Source organism: Anarhichas minor, unplaced genomic scaffold, assembly GCF_050575085.1.
Source record: "Anarhichas minor isolate MPS153535 unplaced genomic scaffold, ASM5057508v1 ptg000014l, whole genome shotgun sequence".
Classification (NCBI taxonomy): domain Eukaryota; kingdom Metazoa; phylum Chordata; class Actinopteri; order Perciformes; family Anarhichadidae; genus Anarhichas; species Anarhichas minor.
This window is the reverse complement of record NW_027466460.1, coordinates 15230100-15255098: the sequence shown is the minus strand read 5'-3', so window position 1 is coordinate 15255098 and position 24999 is coordinate 15230100. Positions and strand designations below refer to the sequence as shown.

At 40.7% G+C, this 24999-nt stretch overlaps 1 protein-coding gene and 1 long non-coding RNA gene across 2 annotated transcripts; one reads left to right on the top strand and one right to left on the bottom strand.

The window, feature by feature from the left end:
* Positions 1-1771: 1771 nt before the first annotated feature.
* On the top strand, positions 1772-24185 carry LOC142950123 (uncharacterized). The gene is made up of 5 exons (XM_076092022.1): positions 1772-2018; positions 13065-14466; positions 15224-15239; positions 17648-17756; positions 20938-24185. The coding sequence occupies exons 1-5, from the start codon at positions 1826-1828 to the stop codon at positions 22695-22697; spliced, it is 3480 nt and encodes a 1159-aa protein (XP_075948137.1). The 5' UTR covers positions 1772-1825; the 3' UTR covers positions 22698-24185.
* LOC142949941 (uncharacterized) lies at positions 3430-7358 on the bottom strand. Its single transcript, XR_012954115.1, has 3 exons — positions 7311-7358; positions 6477-6551; positions 3430-6317 (listed from the first exon to the last, which is right to left on the bottom strand). It is a non-coding gene; the product is annotated as an uncharacterized LOC142949941 (long non-coding RNA).
* Positions 24186-24999: the final 814 nt, after the last annotated feature.

The following is a 24999-nucleotide window of genomic DNA, read 5'->3' as shown; positions in this document are numbered from 1 at the left end:
CCTCATTGATATAAATGGGGTGGACTAAATAATAGAAACACCTGTTTGTATAACGTCATACAATTGCGGTCTCTAAGTGATCATACAGTTGCATCAACACCTGTAAAAGAACAATGATGGAAATGATGGTAGGATGTATGCACCGAAGAAGTACTCGGATATTTTACTAAAGTAAAAGTACTAATACCACACTGTGAAAATACTGCACTACAATTAAAAGTCCTCCATTCAAACCGCACATAAAAGTATGTATCAGCAAAAATGTACTTAAAGTCGTAAAAGTATTCATTGTGCAGTAAAATGATCCTCGTCAGTGCATGTTTTTAACTAGATTAATCTACATCAATGCATCATATTCTATAAAATCATGTTTGTAGCGTCTCTGTCCTGTGAGAACCTCGTATCTCCAGAAAAGAACAAACCTGTTTTCAGCTTTGTGACGATGTATTTTCCAGCTGATCCAAGAGTATTTTTAAAGAGTTTATTAATCTGAAGAAGTAGGAGGATTTCATCAACACATAAAGGAACATTTCGTCCTTCAGTTTATCACAAACATTCAACATCAACACATCTGGAGATACCAGGTTTAAACTGGACAGGAAGGAGATGAAGAACCGTAACTAAAGCTGTCAGACAAATGTAGTATAAAGTACAATATTTACCTCTGAGATGTAATGGAGGAGAAAGTTTCATGAAATGGAAAGTAAAGTATATATAACATGAATTTGTACTTAAGTACAGTTATTGACTAAATAGGAATAACTCCATCTTTACCAGCTGCAATTTTAAACAGATGAACACATAAATACATCAGTAATAGTTTTACTCATATTCCGCACAATGCATACTTTTGGTACGTTAAGTACATTTTATTACTGATGCTTCATTATTATTATTGTTACTACTTTTTGTAAGAACGATTTTGAGTATTTCTACACACTGGTGCATTACTTCTTTCATACAAGAAATAGACCAGAGTCCTTCTTCCACCACTGCCATCTACTGCCCCCTTCAGGCCGCAGTGCACCATGTCCAGGTGGAGGTAGTTAATTAAAGAGAAGGTGAGGATGCTGCTCACCTCCTTCACCAGGATATTTGTTTCTAATTTAGGTCAAATTAACGTCACATTCAAAGAGGACATGCGCTTTTGTGGATGCTTGTATCACCTGAGCAGATGTTTTTAATTGAGTGAATAAAGTACAAACCTTCACGAATGGAAATCTCACTACACAACACATAACTGTGTAAATACACACTCACCTTAAGCTATGTTAAGAATCCAGTGACTGTGCAGCAGGAATGTCATTGTTGGCAGAAAGCAGGACAGTCTGGAGTACTGAGTCTTAGACTTGATAGGTGTAGTCTACAATGACTTTTTTTGACATACTATATTATGACGTATATTTCAATTTTTTGGACATACTATACTATGACTCCACATACTATAATGTAAAATATGGAGGATAAACTACAGGTTAATGTTGTATGTTTGGAGATTTTTTGATGTTTGTTTTGTTTTGTGTGAAATATTGTCAGTCTATTGTCTGATCCGCTCTCTGGAGCAGAAGGTGGTGTAGATATGGAAAAGACAAACGGAATGTTAATGTTTAAATAGTTATTATGCTTCGTTGTAATATTATATATTTTATCAATTAAATTATACAAGTACAACAGTTACGGTCTTCACATATTTTGGTATCTACATGTGGAACTAAATGATCACAAGCTTGTTGGTGCTACTCGGACCTTTTACTAACGCACAACAGTCCGTCTCGGTATATCTTCCGGAGTTTGTCTGGAGGAAACGCCTCGTGGTTTAGTGAAAATGTCTAAAGTTCAATTGCTGAGATGTTTACTCAACCAGCGACTAACTGCGGCTGATGAAGAGATATTTGGTGTGTTTGAAAGAACGATAGCAGAGTACGAGGAGGAACTCTGTGCTTTAAAAGAGCAGAACGAGCGACAAAGGAAACTACTGGACGCTGTTTTCAACCCTCAGCTGCGGTTACACAGAGCAGGTTGGTTCACTTTATTTCTTCTGTTCATGCTCCGGCTGATAACGTTTCTATGTAGTTTGGAGTGAGACTCTGTTGATTCAATGAATCTTTTTCTTCTTCTTCTGATCTGTTCTCTCAGCTTCTAGATGACAGAAAATATTTACACTTAAAGTAAAGTTTGTTCTCTTTGATAACACCACGTGGGTTTTGCAGCGTGTTGAATTCTAAAATGATTCATGTGTTCATGGTCACATCAGACTGCGTTCAAGTCAGCAGACACTTACATGTTAGTGCACCTATGTGCTGAAATTCACGGTAAACGCATTCAAACGGCACAGATCGAGCGAGGGAAGGATTTTGAAAGTTAGCGGAAAGATTACCGTGAGACAGCATTCGGTTTCTTCAGACGAACATCCGGTTTTCAGAATAAGATGCCAAAGTATACATATTGCATAATGGAAATGAGATTAAATTAATTATATTCACCTTAAGTATAAAACATGCTACCTGCATCTTGTGAGTTAAAGGGAAAATACACCTAAATTGTGCGTAAAGTGTCTTTATTCTTTGACATGAGGGTTGCTGGAAATTAATAATTCCTGACTGACAGTCAATTAAGATATTTTACTAAGCAAAAACTCTGAACTGATTCATATGCTCATGTCACACAAGAGTTTATTAAAATATTATATTACTTGGGTCCATTTATACACTGGAAAGGGGGTGCAGCATATGGCGGGACCACCGAACCACTCTCTGCGGTCAAGTGAGGCGTTGTCCGCGGAACCTCGGTCACATCAGCCGGCGCTTGAAATGTAATGCTCGTCTATTCGAGGTGCTACGGTACGGGTGCTTGGATAGCCCAAAAACCCCGGAAATAGACCCATATTTGATCGATAATTTGCCCAATTTGATATAACAAGTCAAAGACATTATTATTTTGTACATTATATGAAATCCAACAATAATAGAATCTGAAGTTACACTTCTGTACGATCTTTAATTGAAAAAGGGTTTGAAAATTATATTATTATCTAATAATAATAATAATCTTTGATCTGTAATACAAGCATTTCCGTTGGAGTTCTGTTCATGATGACAACATAATTGTGGCGTCTCTTCCTGTTTTCTTCTCCTAAGTCCCTCCATGTACATCTTCTTATCACCCTCTATGTACCAACGTACATATATAACAAATACCACACATATTACGGTAATCAGCGTTGCATATGTGTCTGACCAAAAAAAGCAAAAAATGGATAATTCATTTCAATTACTTTTTAGATTTTTTAAGTGTTTTTGTTTGGAATATTTATAATAAGCACATCATTTAGTTATCGCATACTTTTCAGTAGGCCAACATTTCTGTATTAAAAATACTTTTTTTAATTGGTCTTGTGGCAAAATGACGAGAAGAGACGGCGAATTGAAGTTGCAACCCAGCGAGAAGTGTTTTAATAAGCACACGCCAACATACAACGAGTTCAGCAAATCCAAACAAATCCGATGTATTACTTTTCACGGATTACTTTTATAGTCAAAATTCACCCCCCTTTAAGTCAGTTTCCACCAATCAAACCAGTGGGTTGAACCACAAACAAAACACATCTGGTCTCTTCACTATGTCATGCTCTCATGACTTTGTTTGGGTCAAGATAACCTTTTCGCAGAACACACAATTCGTGTACGGGAAATGTTTGGACACACATTGGAGTGATAGATTACAATTTGTCTGGCGTGCCTTAATCTCTTCCTAAGAATGTTTTTATGAACCAAATGTGTTCAGTTCAATCCTAAGTTATGTGATGATTTTCTTCAAAATATCCCCCATTTGGGGGTCACTTGACCCCCACCATAACTTCATATAACTTTTGTCAAATAGGTCGAACTGTAACCTAAAGTGTTGATCCCTCACAGCATTGCAACAACACAAGTGATTATATGGATTATACAGAATCAGAGAATGATCCTGCCAAATGATTACGGTATGTCAATTATATGTGCTTGATTATATACCAATACAGAACATTTGAGTTAGTAAGGTAATACAAATAACATCACTCAATACTAAGGTTCACTTTCATATAAGGGCGAAAAAACCAGCAGGTTGCATTACAGAAAAAACTCCCTTACGGTCCTTTGCCGCCGAGCGACCACCTTCTGGCATGAAGTGAACCTGTTCTTGCTTACAAACATATATATTAACTGATACATCACACATTTTAGTTTCTGCAAAATATTGAACAATATATCGGTATTCATTAGATGCAACATCTATGATAAAACTATGTATTTTCGCTATAATACTTGTACACAGACTATATGAATCATGACTATGAATCGTGACATTGAATATATGTGAATGTAGAAATATCTGATTATAATACATTCAATTTATAGTGAAACAGTTTGGAAAGATAATAAAACCTGTTACGTGGTGATTTTGGACGTGTATGTACTTCCAACAAAGTTCAGGCTCTTTATGCTGAGATGCCTCCTAGTCCTGTTTTCTCCATGTCATCTGAGTCCTCCAGATAGTCCGGAGTGGGAAACAGGTCCGGTCGTCCAACCACCATTTGAGCGAACTGGGCCTTTGTCCCTCGCTCAACCGTCATCATGTTCATCATCTGAGCCAGTTGGAGATTTGTCATGACACCCATCTCTTTGTCCATGCTCCTCTGGCACTGTCTCCTCAGGATGGGATGCAACATGCCAATAGAAAAGCTACAATTAAAACTATTAATGCACTAATGCCTGCTTTTACCAATACAGACCCCCATTTTCCCAAAATTTGGTCTACCCAATCCCATGACCACCCCCCCCCTACCAGCATTCTCCTTAAGCTCTTGCCTCAAACCCCGAATTCTTCTCCATTTCAACAGTATATTCAGTAAAACATTTTCACAACACATTCAATACATGTCGGCTATGTCTGATGTTTGTTTATTTAACAAATGAAGAGTGGGAATGGTCATAGTTATGTTTTCACAACTTTGGTCTCGTGGTATTGGGTTTTCATACCATACCGGTCTCCTAATGAACGAAGGAGTGATGTTAGCCTGTGGGAACCAGGACACCACAGGTTACCTTAGTAACCGGTAGTATTGCCTATATCAACCCTTTTCCCATCCGTAGCAAATCCACCACTGGCAAAACATTCATACTCTTCCAATTGATCTGCTTTAGAATTAGTGGGAGGCTTATTTTGGGATGTGTAAATCGTAATTTGCACACTTGATATTCAGGATACCGATCTCAATAGTCGTGTTTCTTTTGAGATCCATACAAGAGTCCACATTGAACTCCACACATAGGAAGTGCCAATGTTTTTATTTCCACATGTACATCATAAACATGATTTGGATTTCACATTCGGCTCATTCTGACATCAGCCTCAGCTGTGTGCTAGCTTCCCCTTTCCACATGGTGTGAAGTTGTCTCTTTCTACGTGCATTAGCGTGCAACTGTCTGAACACTGGATAGGCTGGTTTGAACTTAAATGGCAATGCTGGCATAGGTCCTGGGCTAACATGGGCTGGAATATGTGTGGTTGCATCGTACTCATCTGATTCATGGTTTCTGGCTCTCCTCCAGGACGGCTGAGCCCCATCTGGGCTCTTACGGCTCTCAAGGTTGGAGTACTGGTAGTTGTTACATTGGATGAGTTCGGATGGCCTAGTCTGCGATAGAAGTTATATCTAACAGAACATGATAAATTGCCACAACAACTCCCCCCTCTGGCCATTCCTATGGCCATTACATTATTTACAATTTATCGAAATGGCAAAAATGGTTTACATATGCACATCATATGATCACATACTCGATGAGGTTAAGGAATTAGCTGTTTTTGTGAGTTTTAAGCAACTCCATGTTGTAGCTAGTGTCGCACCCTTAAAATGAACCGTCCAACAACACGTCCATCTTCGTTTTGCAACTTTTATTTTCAAACCCCACGGTTAAGCACAAGCACATCTTTTCCTTCAGCCTGCATACATCACGTTCTCTCTAAACTCCCTTAAAGCGACAGCGCTTTCTTCTGAAGGGTCAGTACACCAACTTTCTTCCTTTTACAGTTAGCAAGCATACCGTTCAGTGGTTAATAGCATTACCTACTGAAGTAATACAAATATGAATGAACTTAAACACATATTTAAAGCAAATGATTTTACATAGACACACTGATAGTAAATTAGCAAGAAATATGAAATGACATATTTCAGTGCGCTACACTAGCGTGGGAATGTTAACATCAACATGGCAAAATAAATCTCCTGAGATGAGGTGAAACGCAGACGTCGGACCTCCATCTCTGTTGAACTGTTAAAGAGAGACAACATTTTAATAATAATAATAAACCCTTATCCATTCATAATTTTTAAATTGCACCAGATGAGGCCCAACCCTTTCTCTCTGCAGGGGTAGCCAATGTCTGCAATACTTGAACATCATAAGTGAGGGATATTTCTGTAGGCACACCTAGCATAAGTCATGTGAGCTAAAGAATAGCCTGAAAATTTTGCTTGCTTAGTCGCAGCATCCTCTGCAGCATTCCTGTTGAAATGGGATCAGAAGCGTTAGTGTGAGCATCACATTTCATAATACAGACATTTTTAAGGAGCAATATGGCTTCTAGCAAGTCGGCCAGGAGACGGTGGTGAGAAATGGGCTTGCCGGATGATTTCCAAAAGCTTCTGTGTTTCCACAAGGTGCCAAAGTCGTTGACTACACCAAAGGCGTAGCAAGAGTCTGTGTAGATGTTAACTATTTTGTCAGCAGCAAGCTTACAGACTTCTGTAAGAGCCACAGGTTCTGCAGCTTGAGCAGTGTTGTGGAATATTTCTATGACTATTCGGGAGAAGAGTGTGAAGGTTTTCAATCAATATCAAATAAGTAGAGTCTTGATGAATGATCAAAGTTGTAATGTCAATTTATTGCTTGCAAGCAAGGAGAGCAGATTCACAGACGCGTATCGCAGTATCCTGTGAGAGTGCACCCCCGAACAGTCTCAGTACATGTTTATTTATAGCGTCAGACGGTTTCCTGTTTTCAGCTTAACTTAGAAAGATCAAAAAGAAGACAGAAAGAGGGGGGCAAGTCATACATGTGCATCAGTGTCTGGTACGTTTCCTTTGCAAAACAGGAAGGTGCACAGCAGGTGTTTCGTCTTATGCTATCGCCTTATATGGAACCGTTTTAGGTCACAGCAGGCGCTTCGTCTTATGCTATTATGACATATCATATAGAGACTATGCAGAGACCATGTTAATACATATTTTACCGTTACAGCAGAAAAGTGTGCTGGCAACTTACCGCTGCACAGAGTGTCATATGATGAGACTACAGCAAACCCGACCAACCCTTCTCCCGTGTCCGGCAAGCGGGATGCCAAACCGTCCACTAACAGTTGTAAATCAGCATTCGGTGGGCGTGTCTGTGAGGTCAGGTCTCGGTGTGCAGACCTGTTCAGGAGAAACAACACAGTTATGTGGCTCTCCATCTGCTGCAGTAGGAAAAAGAGTAGCAGGATTAAAATCTTTGTCATTAAAGGCATCAGTCGAGCGGTCAGTCCAGGTCAGTTTGTCATGCGCATAAAGATGTTTACCATGAATCATGGATAGAGGAATGCCTCTGTTTCTGACTGGTTTGGTTTTAGGCACAGTTTGAATTGTCTGTATTCTCTTGGGAGGGAGGGTTTTGCCCTCTGCTGTGATCACATGTCCCAGATATGAAACTTTATCGAGAGCAAATTGCAATTTGGACAGGCTAGCCTTGTGACCATTTGCAGCCTAAAGTTTGAGGTGCTCGTGGGTGCACCGGTGAATCATCACATTACATTATTATACCAACCTTCAATAAAGACTCAAGAACAGGTGTAATACCATTAATATCTCGATTGAGTGGATATTGCTTCTTGAATGAGCGGAAATCAGATTTTGAAATTGGGCGGATCATGATTTTGGTTGAACACTAGCACCCCTCACCTGTCTTACATCACATATTTGAAACCATGGTGTGTTTTCTTATCAAACATAGGTTGTAATACATCTGGTATGTCTTTGTCTAGTTTGTAATACTCTATACGATACTAAATAGTCCGAATCTAAAGTTAACTCACCCTCTGTGTTGTAATGTGTGTGCGTCGGTGGTCCCTCACTGTGGTCCACTTGACCATGTCCCTCGGACACGAACAAAACAAAGTTGGGCAGTATATTTTCCTTTTTTATCAATTTTATCTCTTTTTGTTCCCTGTTTTCTTATTTGTGTCTTTCTGATCTTTATTTCTTAATCTCTTTCTTTTTCCCTTAGACATTATTCCATATATTTCTGCTTCCTCTTTCTCCTTCTGCTTTAAACAAGTTCTGAGTTAATAACATTTTTGTAGGCTGAAATTGCCTTTTTCAGGTGTCGTATCTTTCATGCGACAGTGCTGTTGAAGTGATGAGGAAGGATGCTCCGTGGACACTGTTCTTGCTGGTATAATAAAGTTTATTACAAACAAGCAACACATGCCATTACGGACGTCTAGATCGCCCGGAGGTCTCAAGTCGAATCTGCAAGTCCTCCCTCTAGGGCTCTCGCTTCATCTTTATATAGGATACATGTTATGTAACATCTGGGCGGAACGTAAGAGAATGTATGTGGCCTCATCATTCCACACATCCACCCTTCTGCCCCTGGTATCCTGCACATCTGGTTTTCATCTAAGACAAATACACTTGGGGTCTTCGCTGTATTGTGCAAGACCTGAAAATATACCACACAGGGAACCCATTTTATCCATTCTTTCAATTGTTTGGTAGTGTGATTATCTTTGTCCCGCATATATTTTAATATTGGAGGTAAGACCTTAGCATCAAGCTGCTCAGACTCACTTTGACTTTTACCCATTTTCTCTAGTTTGTCGTTTACAGTATCTTCAAAACACTCGTGTCAAGACTTAGTTCAACTTGAATGGATACACCAAATCTTCTATAAATACTACATGTTAACCAGGACACATCTGTCCAGCTATTGTGCTGTTAATTCTGATAAATAGATGGATAGCTTTTATTATGTTCTATTGTCTTTTTAACCTTTTCGCACAGTGATTTTCACTGCGGTTCTGAGATGGTCAGCAATGCACCAAGTGCAACCAACAATCCTTCCCGTGACCCCCACAACCCCTTTCCATCAACACTCTTTCTCTGATTATTTAGGAACTATGTATGATCATTGTCTGTATGTATGACAACTCTACTCCTCTCTGTACAGAGAGAGCGAGCCTGTAAGGCCCCAACATCTGGGCGTACAGCCAATCATACACTAGGGAGGTAGCGCAAGAGTTCATACTGGCTACTAAGTTGAGTTTACGCACACACATCTGGGCGTCCTGCCACCACCAAGTACACGGAGCATGAACTTTTCTTTTTTTCTTTTTTTTTCTCTCTGCAGACAGAATAGGATCTGGATATATGCAGATGGATTGAAACAAACTCTATATATATTTATTGACTTTGAACACATTAATCAAGCCAACCAAAAATACATTTACTACATTTTTGGCTCCCTGTGATACAAAAGTAAAGTTAATAAATGAAAAACGGCAGTTCACCTCTACCATCAATTACTATTTTTTAACAGAGGGAAAAATAAAAACTACTTTAAGCTTTACAATTATACAACCACTGTGACACTAGTGTTACTAACTTTATACACTCTAATTGACAAGTTGAACTATATGGTTTTGGAAGCTTTGAGCTTGTGTACTGCTGTAGAGTCTCTTTGTAACCAGAGCAACTTAATAAAATCACGATGAAACTGTTGCAAAAGCGTTATCACTGGGTAAACAATCAAAAACAAACAAACGAGCAAAGCCACCCGGGTGTATTAATCATTAATAGTCAGCGGTCTCAGTCTGTCAGTCAGTTTTAGTTCAGGTCTTTATTTCTTATCTTCTTTTTCCAATGTCAGACTTTGACTATGTGTAAGCTTTATTTGTATTGCTTGTACTCAAGTCTTTGTTAAGGAGAGATTCTTATTGTTGGTCTGCTTGTGACAGTTACAAATGTCCTCGTTATTTCACCCTTATCAACTCAGGGTTTTTATAGGGAGTTATGTCTCTTCCCTTTATCACTCTCTCCTTTATAGTATTACTTTATCAGTAATGTCAGTAGGTTACAGTCGTGTGCACACTTTCAAACTGTATTCAGTCATTCTATTGTCTATTAGTTAGATATTACTTTTCCTGCTCATTAGATTTCTGCACATAACTTCTGAGTCTCTTGTCAGCGTAGCTTCCTGCCTAAGACAGAAACCACTCTTAACAGATTCCCTATATTCTAGTTTAGTTATATATAAATCTAAGCCAGTCCTTTTGTACTTCTCTCGAGCTCAGAGAAGGCCTCCTGAGAGGGTTTGTTTTAGGACCGACGTATCCTACTCCCAATGGAGTTCTTTAACCTTTTTTGCAGAAATAGCTTTATCATCAGCGCACAACAGTCTCTTATCATCAGTCGCTTATCATCAGCGCACAACAGTCGCTTATCATCAGCGCACAACAGTCGCTTATCATCAGCGCACAACAGTCGCTTGAGCTTGAGAGATTCACGGAGCGCTCAGAGTTTTCGCTTACGGCCACATCCAGGCATCCGGAAAACACAGTGCCGCGCACGCGTCTTCTACAGAGAGCTCTCTTTTTACAGCTAGAGATCAAATTGAATTATTTCAACATTTCAACTTTTAGTTTTTTATCCGCTAACACCAGTCTGCCTCTCTCCTCCTCCGCCAAAGAGCGTGGATTCCGTTGAGGGGACCCCAGACACTCCCACCCTATCACACAAGCGAGAATCACGCTATACAGAAATAAATCTATGGTGAGATATGAAAATCTCCTACCTGATACGTGGCCTCTCGCGTGATTGTCGGTTGGCTGAAGAAGTGGAAGATGCCTCGGCCTCGACTCAAACTCACGTTGGGGCGCCAATTATGTTGTGGCAAAATGACGAGAAGAGACGACGAATTGAAGCTGCAACCCAGCGGGAAGTGTTTTAATAAGCACACGCCAACATACAATGAGTTCAGCAAATCCGATGTATTACTTTTCACGGATTACTTTTATAGTCAAAATTCACCCCCCTTTAAGTCCGTTTCCACCAATCAAACCAGTGGGTTGAACCACAAACAAAACACATCTGGTCTCTTCACTATGTCATGCTCTCATGACTTTGTTTGGGTCAAGATAACCTTTTGGCAGAACACACAATTCGTGTACGGGAAATGTTTGGACACACATTGGAGTGATAGATTACAATTTGTCTGGCGTGCCTTAATCTCTTCCTAAGAATGTTTTTATGAACCAAATGTGTTCAGTTCAATCCTAAATTATATGATGATTTTCTTCAACAGTCTTATATATATATATATATTCAAATTTTCTGAGATACTGAATTTTGGGTTTTCATTAGCTGTAAGCCATAATCATCAAAATTAAAAGCAATAAAGTCTTGAAATATATCACCCTGTCTGTAATGAATCTATATAATATTTGACTTTCACTTTTTGACTTGAATTACTGAAATAAATTAACTTTTCGATGATATTCTAATTCATTGAGATGTATGTGGATCAGATCCGGATTGCTGTACTCTTAGCCGATGAGGAAAACGCTACAGAGACGTCAATACCAGCGACAAGTTTCAAAAAGACTCGACGAGATCAGGCTGTTCTAGGCGAGCACCATGAGCGCTGAGCCCCCGGTGTTGGCGGGGTTTACTGCTGAGATCAGGCAGTTCTAGGCGGGTAACGTGAGCGCTGAGCCCCCGGTGCTGGTTTACTGCCGGTCCCGCTAGCAACACCTCACATCTCCAAAATCGTCGGAGCAGATTTTTAAATCGGCTGAATCTTGACAAACCGAACACAGATTTGATGCTTAAACAACTAACTTCTCGCCTCAAAATATCCTAAAATTACTTACTGTGACTTAACAACAGTAGTATTTCGAAAAGTTTCAACTTCCAGTTGTGTGATTTCTCCTCCGCCATTGTTTCCTGTTGCTGGTGCAAAATGCATTCTGGGATATTTGGCTGTCCCAAGTCTAGACAAGTCACCTCCGATGCATCCCCGCTAAAATGGGTGGAGCAAGCCACATCCGGGCATTTGGACCTGGCTTGATGTGAACTTTGAATTGGAACAGTACTTGGGCTGAGACTGATGACGTTTCACAAGTACAGAGAAGTACGCATATTGAGAAAGGGCCATAGTCTATTTAATTCTTCCATATTTTAAATCTGGACTGTCTCAGCTGCAGAACGGTACCAAACAGTTGGATATAAATCACTGAATACAAGCTGATCAATGATAGAATGAATTAAACAATCATACAACATAGATAGACCTTGTTATTATGACGCATACAGACCTGGTTACTGGCAAGTATGACAATTTAATTATTGATAATCATACAATTATTAACATCAATAGGATTATTTAAAATATATCAATAACAGGGACCACCCTGGGATCAGGGGGGTGGGGGGGTTCAAACCTGACCTCTAGGTTCCTGAGAGCAGTCTCTAGACGGTTTATTAGTTCAGATTGTGTCATTGTTGTTGTTGTCACATTTCAGTTTCATCATGTTTACGTGGATGTTCTCTACGGCTGACTACCAAGGTGGAGTGCTATTGGTTCAGAAACAGAGCGCACCGATGATGCACGTCCACGGTTACGTTGTGGCTGCTTCTGAAGGTTCTATCCACTGTTTCTACGGTGGCAGGTTTACGTACATTAGTCAACTATAACTGCCCACATGATCACATCTCAGCCGCACTTTATGGAGGATGCAGGTTCTTTGAATACTTCTTAACAATGTTGGTAGTGCCACAATTTTTTGCCATGTAAACTATTGATGACCTCATTGCTGCTGGTGCGTTGTCTTTACAATTTGTGTCGGCATGTCTGTTTGGTAACTGTGCACAGGGAGTGTAAGAGGGAATGATGGCAGGAAATAAAAGTATCTACAGGAAACTATTTGCTCAATACTAATATTTCTTCGTAACGTCTCTGTGTGTGTTTACTGTTTTCCTGCAGACGTCCAGCAGCTGTTGGTGGTTCAAGAAGAGGTTCCCCCTGAGCAGCAGGAGTGGAGCTCCAGTCTGTACCAGGAGGACCCAGAGTCCCCACACATTGAAGAGGAACAGGAGTACCCAGAGCCCCCACACATTAAAGAGGAACAGGATGACCCAGAGCCCCCACACATTAAAGAGGAACAGGATGACCCAGAGCCCCCACACATTAAAGAGGAACAGGATGACCCAGAGCCCCCACACATTAAAGAGGAACATGAGGACCCAGAGCCCCCACACATTAAAGAGGAACATGATGACCCAGAGCCCCCACACATTAAAGAGGAACAGGATGACCCAGAGCCCCCACACATTAAAGAGGAACATGAGGAACTCTGGACCAGTCAGGAGGGAGAGCAGCTTCCAGGGCTGGAGGAGGCTGATGTCAAGTTCTTATTCACTCCTGTGAAGAGTGAAGATGATGAAGAGGAAGCTCAGTCCTCACAGCTTCATCAAAGACAAACTGAACAGATGGAAACAGATGCTGATGGAGAGGACTGTGGAGGACCAGAACCAGACAGGAACTCAGATCCAGATGGATATCCAGAACCAGATACTGATGAGAAGACTGGAGACTCTTCTGACAGTGATGATTTGAAGGAGACCAGAGAACCTCAGTCAGGTTTAAATTATTTGAAACCTGATGAAGTCCATGTCAGTGATTCAAGATGTAGTGCTGGTGAGAAACTGTTTACATGCTCTGAGTGTGGGAAAACAACTGGCACGAGTGGAGATCTGAAGAAACACATGAGAACCCACACAGGAGAGAAACCTTTCAGCTGCAAAGTTTGTAAGAAATCTTTTAACTGGGGTTCAAATTTACAGAGACACATGATAATCCACACAGGAGAGAAACCTTTCAGCTGCTCAGTTTGTAAGAAATCTTTTAACCGTCATTCAAATTTACAGACACACATGAGAAACCACACAGGAGAGAAACCTTTCAGCTGCTCAGTTTGTAAGAAACCGTTTAACCGTCATTCAAATTTACAGACACACATGAGAAACCACACAGGAGAGAAACCTTTCAGCTGCTCAGTTTGTAAGAAATCTTTTCACGATCATTCAATTTTACAGACGCACATGAGAATCCACACAGGAGAGAAACCTTACAGCTGCAAAGTTTGTAAGAAATCTTTTCACGATCATTCAAGTTTAAACAGACATATGAGAATCCACACAGGAGAGAAACCTTACAGCTGCTCAGTCTGTAAGAAATCTTTTAACGATCGTTCACATTTAAAGATACACATGAGAACACACACAGGAGAGAAACCTTTCAGCTGCTCAGTTTGTGATAAAAGATATCGGCACAAGTACGCTCTGAAGTCACACATAATTACTCATACAAGAGACAACCGGCTTTAGTGGTTCTGTTTGTATACAAAAGGTAAATCTGACACACCACATGGCACATAATGCAGGGGAAGAACTATGGTGCTTTTTCCTATCTTTATTCAAAAGCATGTTTTAATTTGAGAGCATTGCTTATTGATTCCATTTTCAGATTTTGAATTGTTTCCCTCAAAACCCTGTCCTCACACACAATTAGCCCCCACTTGCGATTAGTGACACAATAAACCTTGATTGCTCTGAGAGATCCATGCTTTGTTTAAGGTGACGCCTCCTCACATTGGCAGGGAGCTTAGTACTGTCTTTAGTTTGATCCAGTAGACTAATTGAGTTTTTATTTTCTAGTTAGTGTTGGTTTTCTAGAGGGGTCCGGGGCACGCTCACCTGGAAGAAAATGTTGTTGTGAACTGTTGCACCCTTGTTGCCATATTGAGAGCCGTGCGGAGGTAATCCTTCAATCATACATTTGTTCTGAGTTTGTAATTCAGAACATAACAAAAGTTTTAGGAAACGCATGAGAATCAACACAGGAGAGAAACCTTTCAGCTGCTCAGTTTGTGATAAAAGATTTATGCGCAACAGAGCTCTAAAGCTACACATGAAAACCCACACATGAAAGAATCCCCTTTAGCTCTTCTACCCAATCACCCCTCTGCATATCCCTTCGAGCGGTGATTGGTGACCAATAGGGCGGCGGCTCAATGTAGATTTTTTTGGGTTGTTCCTGGTCGAACCATATGTCTCACGCCCCTTTAACCAGACCTTCACCAGCAAGCTCCACTCCCAGGTCTGGCTCCAGAAAGAGGCCCCGGTTTCCCTTTTTTCGGCCCAGCTGCCACAACTCTTTTCAGATGTTGAGTGAATTCTTGGTCTGAGAACACAGGTCACAGGTCACACACACGGCCCTAAACCACATTACGGTGATTTATTGGAAGGGTTTAACATTTAAGACACGTTGCTTTCTGTTACTATTTTAACGGTACCCAACGTCATAGTGTTGTTGTTACCGTTAGAATAAAAGTGTTGCTGATGTAAATATCTTCTTGTATAAAGTTATTTTGCATGTTTAGATCCAGAACTATAGAAAAATACCAGAAGTCAAGTCATGTGTTGATGCATTGACTTCTGCAAGTATGTGTTTTCCTTTGTGTAATGTTATAGTTTCTGTTGTCTCTGTTTAGTCACCCAGTCCAACGCACCTTTTCACTTTACCCACCAGGTGTCCCTGTTTGTCCTCTTGTATATATTGTTTTTAATGGTTTTGAGGAAATGTGTTATGATTTAGGTTAGATGTTTTCCCGGTAATATAATATCCCTTTTCTAGTAATGTGCATCCTGAGCTTAGTACATACTGTAATATCAAAAGAATGTATCTAAATGTAAAAAACAAGAATGAAATCACACATTGTCATTTTACTTATTGCTGAGGGAGCAGAGGAGCAGAAAAAGATCAGAAGGCAGTTAATGGGTTGAATTTTGTCTTCTGCAGAAGTAAATAAACGTTGGAAAACAATCAATTCAGTTTTATTTTTTCCATGTCCAACCCACACCCATTACATAAGGAAAAGATGGAAGGTAACTAAAGATGGGAATAATTTATAGAGGCTTTTATTTTGTAGGTTAGCCACCAAGTTGCAGCAGAACCTGCCCTGCAGGTAGAAATGGGAAACACACCGCTGGATTTAAGGAGAAAGCAACTGATGGCAAACTACTGGGCTAATTTACAGGGACAATGATTCTCACCCTGCAAAAGGAGCGTTTCAGGTGGTCTGGGAGAGTGGGAGGAGTCAGAGGGATCACTTTGGTCGGGTGGACGCAAGAGAATCCGAAGTGTTTGATCGGAGGATAAGCCCCTCAAGTGTATCGTGATTTTACACAGATTTACACGGATGGTCTTAAGAAACCTGAGACAGGAGAGACAGGATATGGGGCAGCAACACCAGCTAAAGGAAGAGGAATCAACAGAAGAAGATCCAATCATTTTGGGGTTTACACAGTGTCAAATGTCGATGTTTTCAACGTATTATACTCAGACTTTTTCGACTTTTCAACATACTAAATTACATTTTTATCACTTTTTTGGACATACTATACTATGACTATGACTTTTTGGACATACTATTGTGTAAAACATGGAGGATAAAATATAGGTTAATGTGGTATGTGTGGAGATTTTTTGGATGATGTTTGTTTTGTGTGAAATAATGTCAGTCTATTGTCTGATCCACTCTCCGGAGCACTAGGTGGCGTTAATGCACCAATAAGCTGGATGCAGGTATTTCCTGCATTCAGTGAATATCAACTTCATTCACTAAATCAAAGATAAGAAAATCTCTTTAATGCGGTATTCATCTTCAGGGTAAAGAAATGCTTGAAGTATTTGTTTTCCTTCAAAATGAACTCAATAAAGAGCTCCAGTTAGTCAACATCTAATAACTGATGCAATAGAATAAAATATAAATAAATAGTAATTGTGCGTATCTCACTTATTAATTGCCATAAGAGCAGTAAATAATCATTTCAGAGTAAAATTCTGCTAGTTCAGTGAATTTCACATTTATATAAAGTACAAAACAAGTAAAAAAAACACTTAAATCAGCATTAAAGTTACAGTCTTGACCCAAAATAGAGAGTTGATAATGAAATTCTGGCATTAGAGCTCTTTGCCTGCTGTCATACGATTTCATGTGTGCGTCTCGTTCAGATTTGTGTTAGTGAGGTATAAATCTGCTAGTCGGGAGCTACCCAGCATGCATTTCTTCATGATTGTACGTTAACAGTGACCATTTGTAAACATCTACTCTATCAGAGTTGGAGTCTTCTTCAATAAACAATGATTCTAAACTGCCAGTTTTTAATCCAATGAATATAAAATATTATAATATATTAAAAAAAAGTACTGAAGAAAAAAACAGAAGCCAGAGTCAACAACCAATAAACATAAAGTTTAAAATAGAAACAGTACATCAAGTGAGAGTTGTTAAAATACATATACAAGATTGCAGACATCGAATAGACAAATGTTACCTCAATGTTTAAATAGTTCTTATGCTTCGTTGTAATAGTATATATTTTATCAATTATATTATACAAGTACAACTGTTACGGTCACCTCATACTTTTTGTATCTACATGTGGAACTACATGTTCACACGCTTGTTGGTGCTACTCGGACCTTTTATTAACGCACAACAGTCCGTCTCGGTATATCTTCCGGAGTTTGTCTGGAGGAAACGTGTCTGTGTTCTTGTGAAAATGTCTGAAGTCCAAATGCTGAGATGTTTAGTCAACCAGCGACTAACTGGTAAAGTAAAGTTTGTTGTCTTTCATAACACCACGTAGATTTTGCAGCATGTTGAATTCTAAAATGATTCATATGTTCATGGTCACATAAGAGTTGATTCAAATATTATATTATCTGCGTCCATTGATACACTGGAAAGGGGGTGCAGCGTATGGCGGGAACACCGAACCACTCTCTGCGGTCAAGTGAGCCGTTATCCGAGGAACCTCGGTCACCTCAGCCGGCGCTTGAAATGTAATGTTCGTCTATTCGTGGTGCTATGTTACGGGCACTTTGATAGCCCAAAAAAGCCCGGAAATAGACCAATATTTGATCAATAATGTGAATTGCTGTACTCTTTGCCGACGAGGAAAACGCTACAGAGACGTTAATACCAGCGGCAAGTTTCAAAAAGACTCGCCGAGATCAGGCTTTTCTAGGCGGGTACCATGAGCGCTGAGCCCCCGGTTCTGGCGGGGTTTATTGCCGAGATCAGGCAGTTCTAGGCGGGTAACATGAGCGCTGAGCCCCCGGTGCTGGTTTACTGCCGGTCCCGCTAGCAACACCTCACATCTCCGAAATCGTCGGAGCAGATTTTTAAATCGGCTGAATCTTGACAAACCGACCACAGATGTGATGCTTAAACAACTAACTTCTCGCCTCAAAACATCCCAAAATTACTTTTCGTGACTTAACAACAGTAGTATTTCGAAAGGTTTCAACTTCCAGTTGTGTGATTTCTCCTCCGCCATTGTTTCCTGTTGCTGGTGCAAAATGCATTCTGGGATATTTGGCTGTCCCAAGTCTAGACAAGTCACCTCCGATGCATCCCCGCTAAAATGGGCGGAGCAAGCCACATCCGGGCATTTGGACCTGGCTTGATGTGAACTTTGGGCCTTTCTCAATAACCAAGTTCACAAGTACGGACTTGTGAACTTTCGGAGTCTGGACTTGGAGTCCAGACTTCAAGTCCATACTCCAAAAGTACGGAGAATTGGAACGGCAGCTTACTTGGTGACTTCACCACGTTGGCCGGTCTTTCTTCACGCACGCATATTTAAAGAGCCGGTGTCGGGAAAAGGGTTGTGGGTTGTAGGTTGGTTGTAACATATACGTGAATTAAAAAAGAAGAGCGCAAAAAGATATTTGATATAAAAGTTATTTTATATATATATATATATATATATATATATATATATATATATATATATAAACATAAACAAACAAACAAACAATGGATCGGGTTGGGAAGATTGCGGTTGCGGCCGGTCATCTTTATCAAGAAGCCAAAGAGGAGGCGTCCGAACTCGGGAGGCGAATCCGTGAAAGACGAGCCAAGATGCGGCGGAGGATGGAGAGGAGACGTGCCTTATTAGCATGTCTCTCTTGCTTTGTAAGTCTGTCTTAACATTACACTTTTTTTAAACTAGTCTAGCCATTGTTCTTCTTCGTAACCTGTCCTCCCACTTTTAGGTAGACATGACAGTTTACTTCGTACACCCAAAGAAAAACGAATGTAGTTTAATATTGTATAAAGTTTCAATTTACAGTTGTGGGGTTTCTCCTCCGCCATTGTTTCCGCTATCTGGAGTGAAATGCATTCTGGGATATTTGGCTGTCCCAAATACAAACAAGTCACCTCCGATGCATGCCCGGTAAAATGGGCGGAGCGAGCCACATCCGCGCATTTGGACTTGGCTTGATGTGAACTTTGAATTGGAACAGTACTTGGGCTGAGGCTGATGACGTTTCACAAGTCCACGAGTTCACAAGTACAGAGAAGTACGCATATTAAGAAAGGGCCATAGTCTATTTAATTCTTCCATATTTTAAATCTGCACTGTCTCAGCTGCAGAACGGTACCAAACGGTTGGATATAAATCACTGAATACAACTTGATCAATGATAGAATGAATTAAACAATCATACAACATAGATAGACCTTGTTATCATGACACATACAGACCTGGTTACTGGCAAGTATAACAATTTAATTATTGATAATCATACAATTATTCAATAGGATTATTTAAATAATAACAGAGACCACCCTGGGACCTCTAGGTTCCTGAGAGCAGTCTCTAGACAAGTCTGTTTGGTAACTGTGCACAGGGAGTGTAAGAGGGAATGATGGCAGGAAATAAAGTGTATCTACAGGAGACTATTTGCTCAACACTAATATTTCTTTGTAACGTCTCAGTGTGTGTTTACTGTTTTCCTGCAGACGTCCAGCAGCTGTTGGTGGTTCACAGGGAGTGTAATGCCGTGTTCACACCAAACGTCATTCACGCCGCCAGTCTCGCCGGAGACTATTTGTGTTAATTCACGCGAGAGGGGGCGTGGCTTATTGCCCTGAAAGCCGTTCAACTGTCTGCCATTAACCATGGAAAAAAAATAACCTATTTCTGCTTAGTACGTGTTGTGGAAGTCACAGATATCCTGGGAATCTAAACGCCATCATGTCTGGGTTCATAATATTGTCCAGAGGAGCTCCGTGGATTTTAATCGAAGTGTATTCACTGTGTCTAGCAAGCCACAGGTCGCTGTTTACTACAGCTGTATGAACACAAAATAAACTGATTTGGCTGTGATTTAATGGCAATAAACCGACAAAAAGGGACTCCGAAATAACTACGTAATGATGCCGATTTGTACTTGTCTTCTCAATGGAGCTCGGATGGATCGGTGCTAGGCTATGCTAACATTGTAGCAGCTCCACCAACACTCAGAATAACGTCATGTAGACGTAAATACGGCAGCGTCTATTCATTGTTTGTACCATATGGTTTACACACGCACATTTATACACATAGTTTGGTCCGGTCTCTATTGATATGAGGTATCGTAGAGCTCTGGGTGAACACAGACGGCTACAGTATTTATTTCCCGATTCAATAACGGTAGTCAGTGATGACAGGAGAAACATCTCAGCGCTGCTAGGCTATCGCGCCGGGCCGTAACGCGAATATTTCGCCGAAGTTGAAAAATTTCAACTCATGCGTTTGACGCAAATTTGCGTCAATCGCGCCATCGCAAATTCGTGTCGCTCCAGTCTCATCGCGTCTCTGCATAGACTTTGTATGTAATCTACTCGCGCGAATACTGATGATGGCAGGAAATAAAGTGTACCTACAGGAGACTATTTACTCAATACTAATATTTCTTTGTAACGTCTCTGTGTGTGTTTACTGTTTTCCTGCAGACGTCCAGCAGCTGTTGGTGGGTCAAGAAGAGGTTCCCCCTGAGCAGCAGGAGTGGAGCTCCAGTCTGGACCAGGAGGACCCAGAGCCCCCACACATTAAAGAGGAACATGAGGACCCAGAGCCCCCACACATTAAAGAGGAACAGAAGGACCCAGAGCCCCCACACATTAAAGAGGAACATGAGGACCCAGAGCCCCCACACATTAAAGAGGAACAGAAGGACCCAGAGCCCCCACACATTAAAGAGGAACAGAAGGACCCAGAGCCCCCACACATTAAAGAGGAACATGAGGACCCACACATTAAAGAGGAACATGAGGACCCAGAGCCCCCACACATTAAAGAGGAACATGAGGACCCAGAGCCCCCACACATTAAAGAGGAACAGGAGGACCCAGAGCCCCCACACATTAAAGAGGAACAGGAGGACCCAGAGCCCCCACACATTAAAGAGGAACAGAAGGACCCAGAGCCCCCACACATTAAAGAGGAACAGGAGGACCCAGAGCCCCCACACATTAAAGAGGAACAGGAGGACCCAGAGCCCCCACACATTAAAGAGGAACAGGAGGACCCAGAGCTCCCACACATTAAAGAGGAACAGGAGGACCCAGAGCCCCCACACGTTAAAGAGGAACAGGAGGAACTCTGGACCAGTCAGGAGGGAGAGCAGCTTCAAGGTCTGGAGGAGGCTGATGTCAAGTTCTCATTCACTCCTGTGAAGAGTGAAAATGATGAAGAGGAAGCTCAGTCCTCACAGCTTCATCAAAGACAAACTGAACTGATGGAAACAGATGCTGAAGGAGAGGACTGTGGAGGACCAGAACCAGACAGGAACTCGGATCCAGATAGACATCCAGAACCAGATAATGCTGACAAGACTGGAGGATCTTCTGACACTGATGACAGTGGTGATTGGAAGGAGACCAGAGAACCTCAGTCAGGTTTAAACTCTTTGAAACCTGATGATTCAAGATGTAGTGCTGGTGAGAAACGGTTTACATGCTCCGAGTGTGGGAAAACAACTGGCACGAGTGGAGATCTGAAGATACACATGAGAACCCACACAGGAGAGAAACCTTACAGCTGCAAAGTTTGTAAGAAATCTTTTAACCAGGGTTCAGTTTTACAGAAACACATGAGAACCCACACAGGAGAGAAACCTTTCAGCTGCAAAGTTTGTAAGAAATCTTTTAACGATTGTTCAAATTTTCAGAGACACATGAGAACCCACACAGGAGAGAAACCTTTCAGCTGCTCAGTTTGTAAGAAATCTTTTAACCGGGGTTACACTTTACAGAAACACATGATAATCCACACAGGAGAGAAACCTTTCAGCTGCTCAGTTTGTAAGAAATCTTTTTACGATTGTTCAACTTTACAGAGACACATGAGAACCCACACAGGAGAGAAACCTTTCAGCTGCTCAGTTTGTAAGAAATCTTTTAACGATTGTTCAACTTTACAGACGCACATGAGAATCCACACAGGAGAGAAACCTTTCAGCTGCTCAGTCTGTAAGAAATCTTTTAACGATCGTTCAAATTTAAACAGACACATGAGAACCCACACAGGAGAGAAATCTTTCAGCTGCTCAGTCTGTAAGAAATCTTTTAACGATCGTTCACATTTAAAGATACACATGAGAATCCACACAGGAGAGAAACCTTTCAGCTGCTCAGTGTGTGATAAAAGATATCGGCACAAGTCAAATCTGAAGTCACACATAATTAATCATACAAGAGACAACAGGCTTTAGTGGTTACAAAAGGTAAATCTGACACACCACATAACGCAGGGGAAGAAATATGGTGCTTTTTACTATCTTTATTCAAAAGCATGTTTTAATTTGAGAGCATTGCTTATTGATTCCACGTTCAGATTTTGAATCGTTTCCCTCAAAACCCTGTCCTCACACACAATTAGCCCCCGCTTGCGATTAGTGACACAATTATCCTTGATTGCTCTGAGAGATCCATGCTTTGTTTAAGGTGACGCCTCCACACGTTGGCAGGGAGCTTAGTACTGTCTTTAGTTTGATCCAGTAGACTAATTGAGTTTTTATTTTCTAGTTAGTGTTGGTTTTCTAGAGGGGTCCGGGGCACGCTCACCTGGAAGAAAATGTTGTCGTGAACTGTTGCACCCTTGTTGCCATATTGAGAGCCGTGCGGAGGCAATCCTTCAATCATAAATTTGTTCTGAGTTTGTAATTCAGCACAAAACAAAAGTTTTAAGAGACGCATGAGAACCCACACAGGAGAGAAACCTTTCAGCTGCTCAGTTTGTGATCAAAGATTTATGCGCAACGCAGATCTAAAGGTACACATGAAAACTCACAGAGGAAAGAATCCCCTTTAGCCGTTTTACCCAATCACCCCTCTGCATATCCCTCTAAACGGTGGGCCCATAGGGCGGCGGCTCAATGTAGATTTTTCGGGTTGTTCCTGGTCGAACCATATGTCTCACGTCCCGGAAACCAGACCCTCACCAGCAAGCTTCACTCCCAGGTCTGGCTCCAGAAAGGGGCCCCGGTTTCCCTTTTTTTGGCCCAGCTGCCACACCTCTTTTCAGATGGTCAGTGAATTCTTGGTCTAAGAACACAGGTCACAGGTCACACACACAGCCCTAAACCAAGTTAAGGTAATGATTTATTGGAAGGGTGTAACATTCAAGACACTTTGCTTTCTGTTAATATTGTAACATTACCCAGCTTCATAGTGTTGTTTTTACTGTTCAAATACAAGTTTTGCTTGTTTGCTGATGTAAATATCTTCTTGTATAAAGTTATTTTGCATGTTTAGATCCAGAATTTCAGAAAAATACCAGAAGGCAATTCATGTGTTGATGCATTGACTTCTGCAAGTGTGTGTTTTCCTTTGTGTAATGTTATAGTTTCTGTTGTCTCTGTTTAGTCACTCAGTCCTACGCACCTTTTCACTTTACCCACCAGGTGTCCCTGTTTTTCCTCTTGTATATATTGTTTTTAATGGTTTTGAGGGAATGTGTTGTTATGATTTAGGTTAGGTGTTTTCCTGGTAATATAATATCCCTTTTCTAGTAATGTGCATCCTGAGCTTAGTACATACTGTAATATCAAAATAATGTATCTAAATGTAAAAAACAAGAATGAAATCACACATTGTCATTTTACTTATTGCTGAGGGAGCAGAGGAGCAGAAAAAGATCAGAAGGCAGTTAATGGGTTGAATTTTGTCTTCTGCAGAAGTAAATAAATGTTGGAAAACAATCAATTGAGTCGTCTTTTCTTCCATGTCCAACCCACACCCATTACATAAGGAAAAGATGGAAGGTAACTAAAGATGGGAATAATTTATAGAGGCTTTTATTTTGTAGGTAAAAAAAAATTTTGTTGGTTATAAGCCCCTCAGTAGTTTACCCGGTGGTGGCTCCATGGACACTTGTGTGGCCTGACATAGACTGGTATTTGTTAGAGGTTGAAAAGGACAGAAAAAGATTAAATTGATTTGTTAAGTGCATTTGAATATTATGTAATGAAAGAGTATCGTGATTTTACACGGATGGTCCTAAGAAACCTGAGACAGGAGAGACAGGATATGGGGCGGCAACACCAGCTAAAGGAAGAGGAATCAACAGAAGAAGATCCAATCATTTTGGGGTTAACACAGTGGAGATAATGTCAGTGCTGGTTTTACTATGATGGGGGGAAATAACTAGATAGGAAAAGGTGTTGATTTGCTCCGACTCATCTTCAGCCCTATAGCAAGTTTAAGGTCTTTTCATTCAAACAGCCGTCAAGATAAATGGTGAATGGACTGTACTTGTGTCGAGCTTTTCTAGTCATCAGACCACTCAAAGTGCTTTAACACTACATGTCATCATTCACACATTCACACACTGATAGCAGGGGCTACCATGCAAGGTGCCACCTGCCCATCAGGACTAACTAACATTCATACAACATTCAGTCACTGTAGGCATCGAGGACACATCAACATGGACTATTGGAGCCGGGGATCGAACCGTTCACGCTTCAGCTGAAATGGAAAGTAAAGTATATATAACATGAATTTGTAATTAAG

Coding starts and splice junctions, on each gene's coding strand:
- LOC142950123 (XM_076092022.1), top strand. CDS start 1,826: ATGTCTAAAGTTCAATTGCTGAGATGTTTACTCAACCAGCGACTAACT. Junction 2,019..13,064: donor GCTGCGGTTACACAGAGCAG/GTTGGTTCACTT, acceptor GTTTTCCTGCAG/ACGTCCAGCAGCTGTTGGTG. Junction 17,757..20,937: donor AGTCAACCAGCGACTAACTG/GTAAAGTAAAGT, acceptor GTTTTCCTGCAG/ACGTCCAGCAGCTGTTGGTG.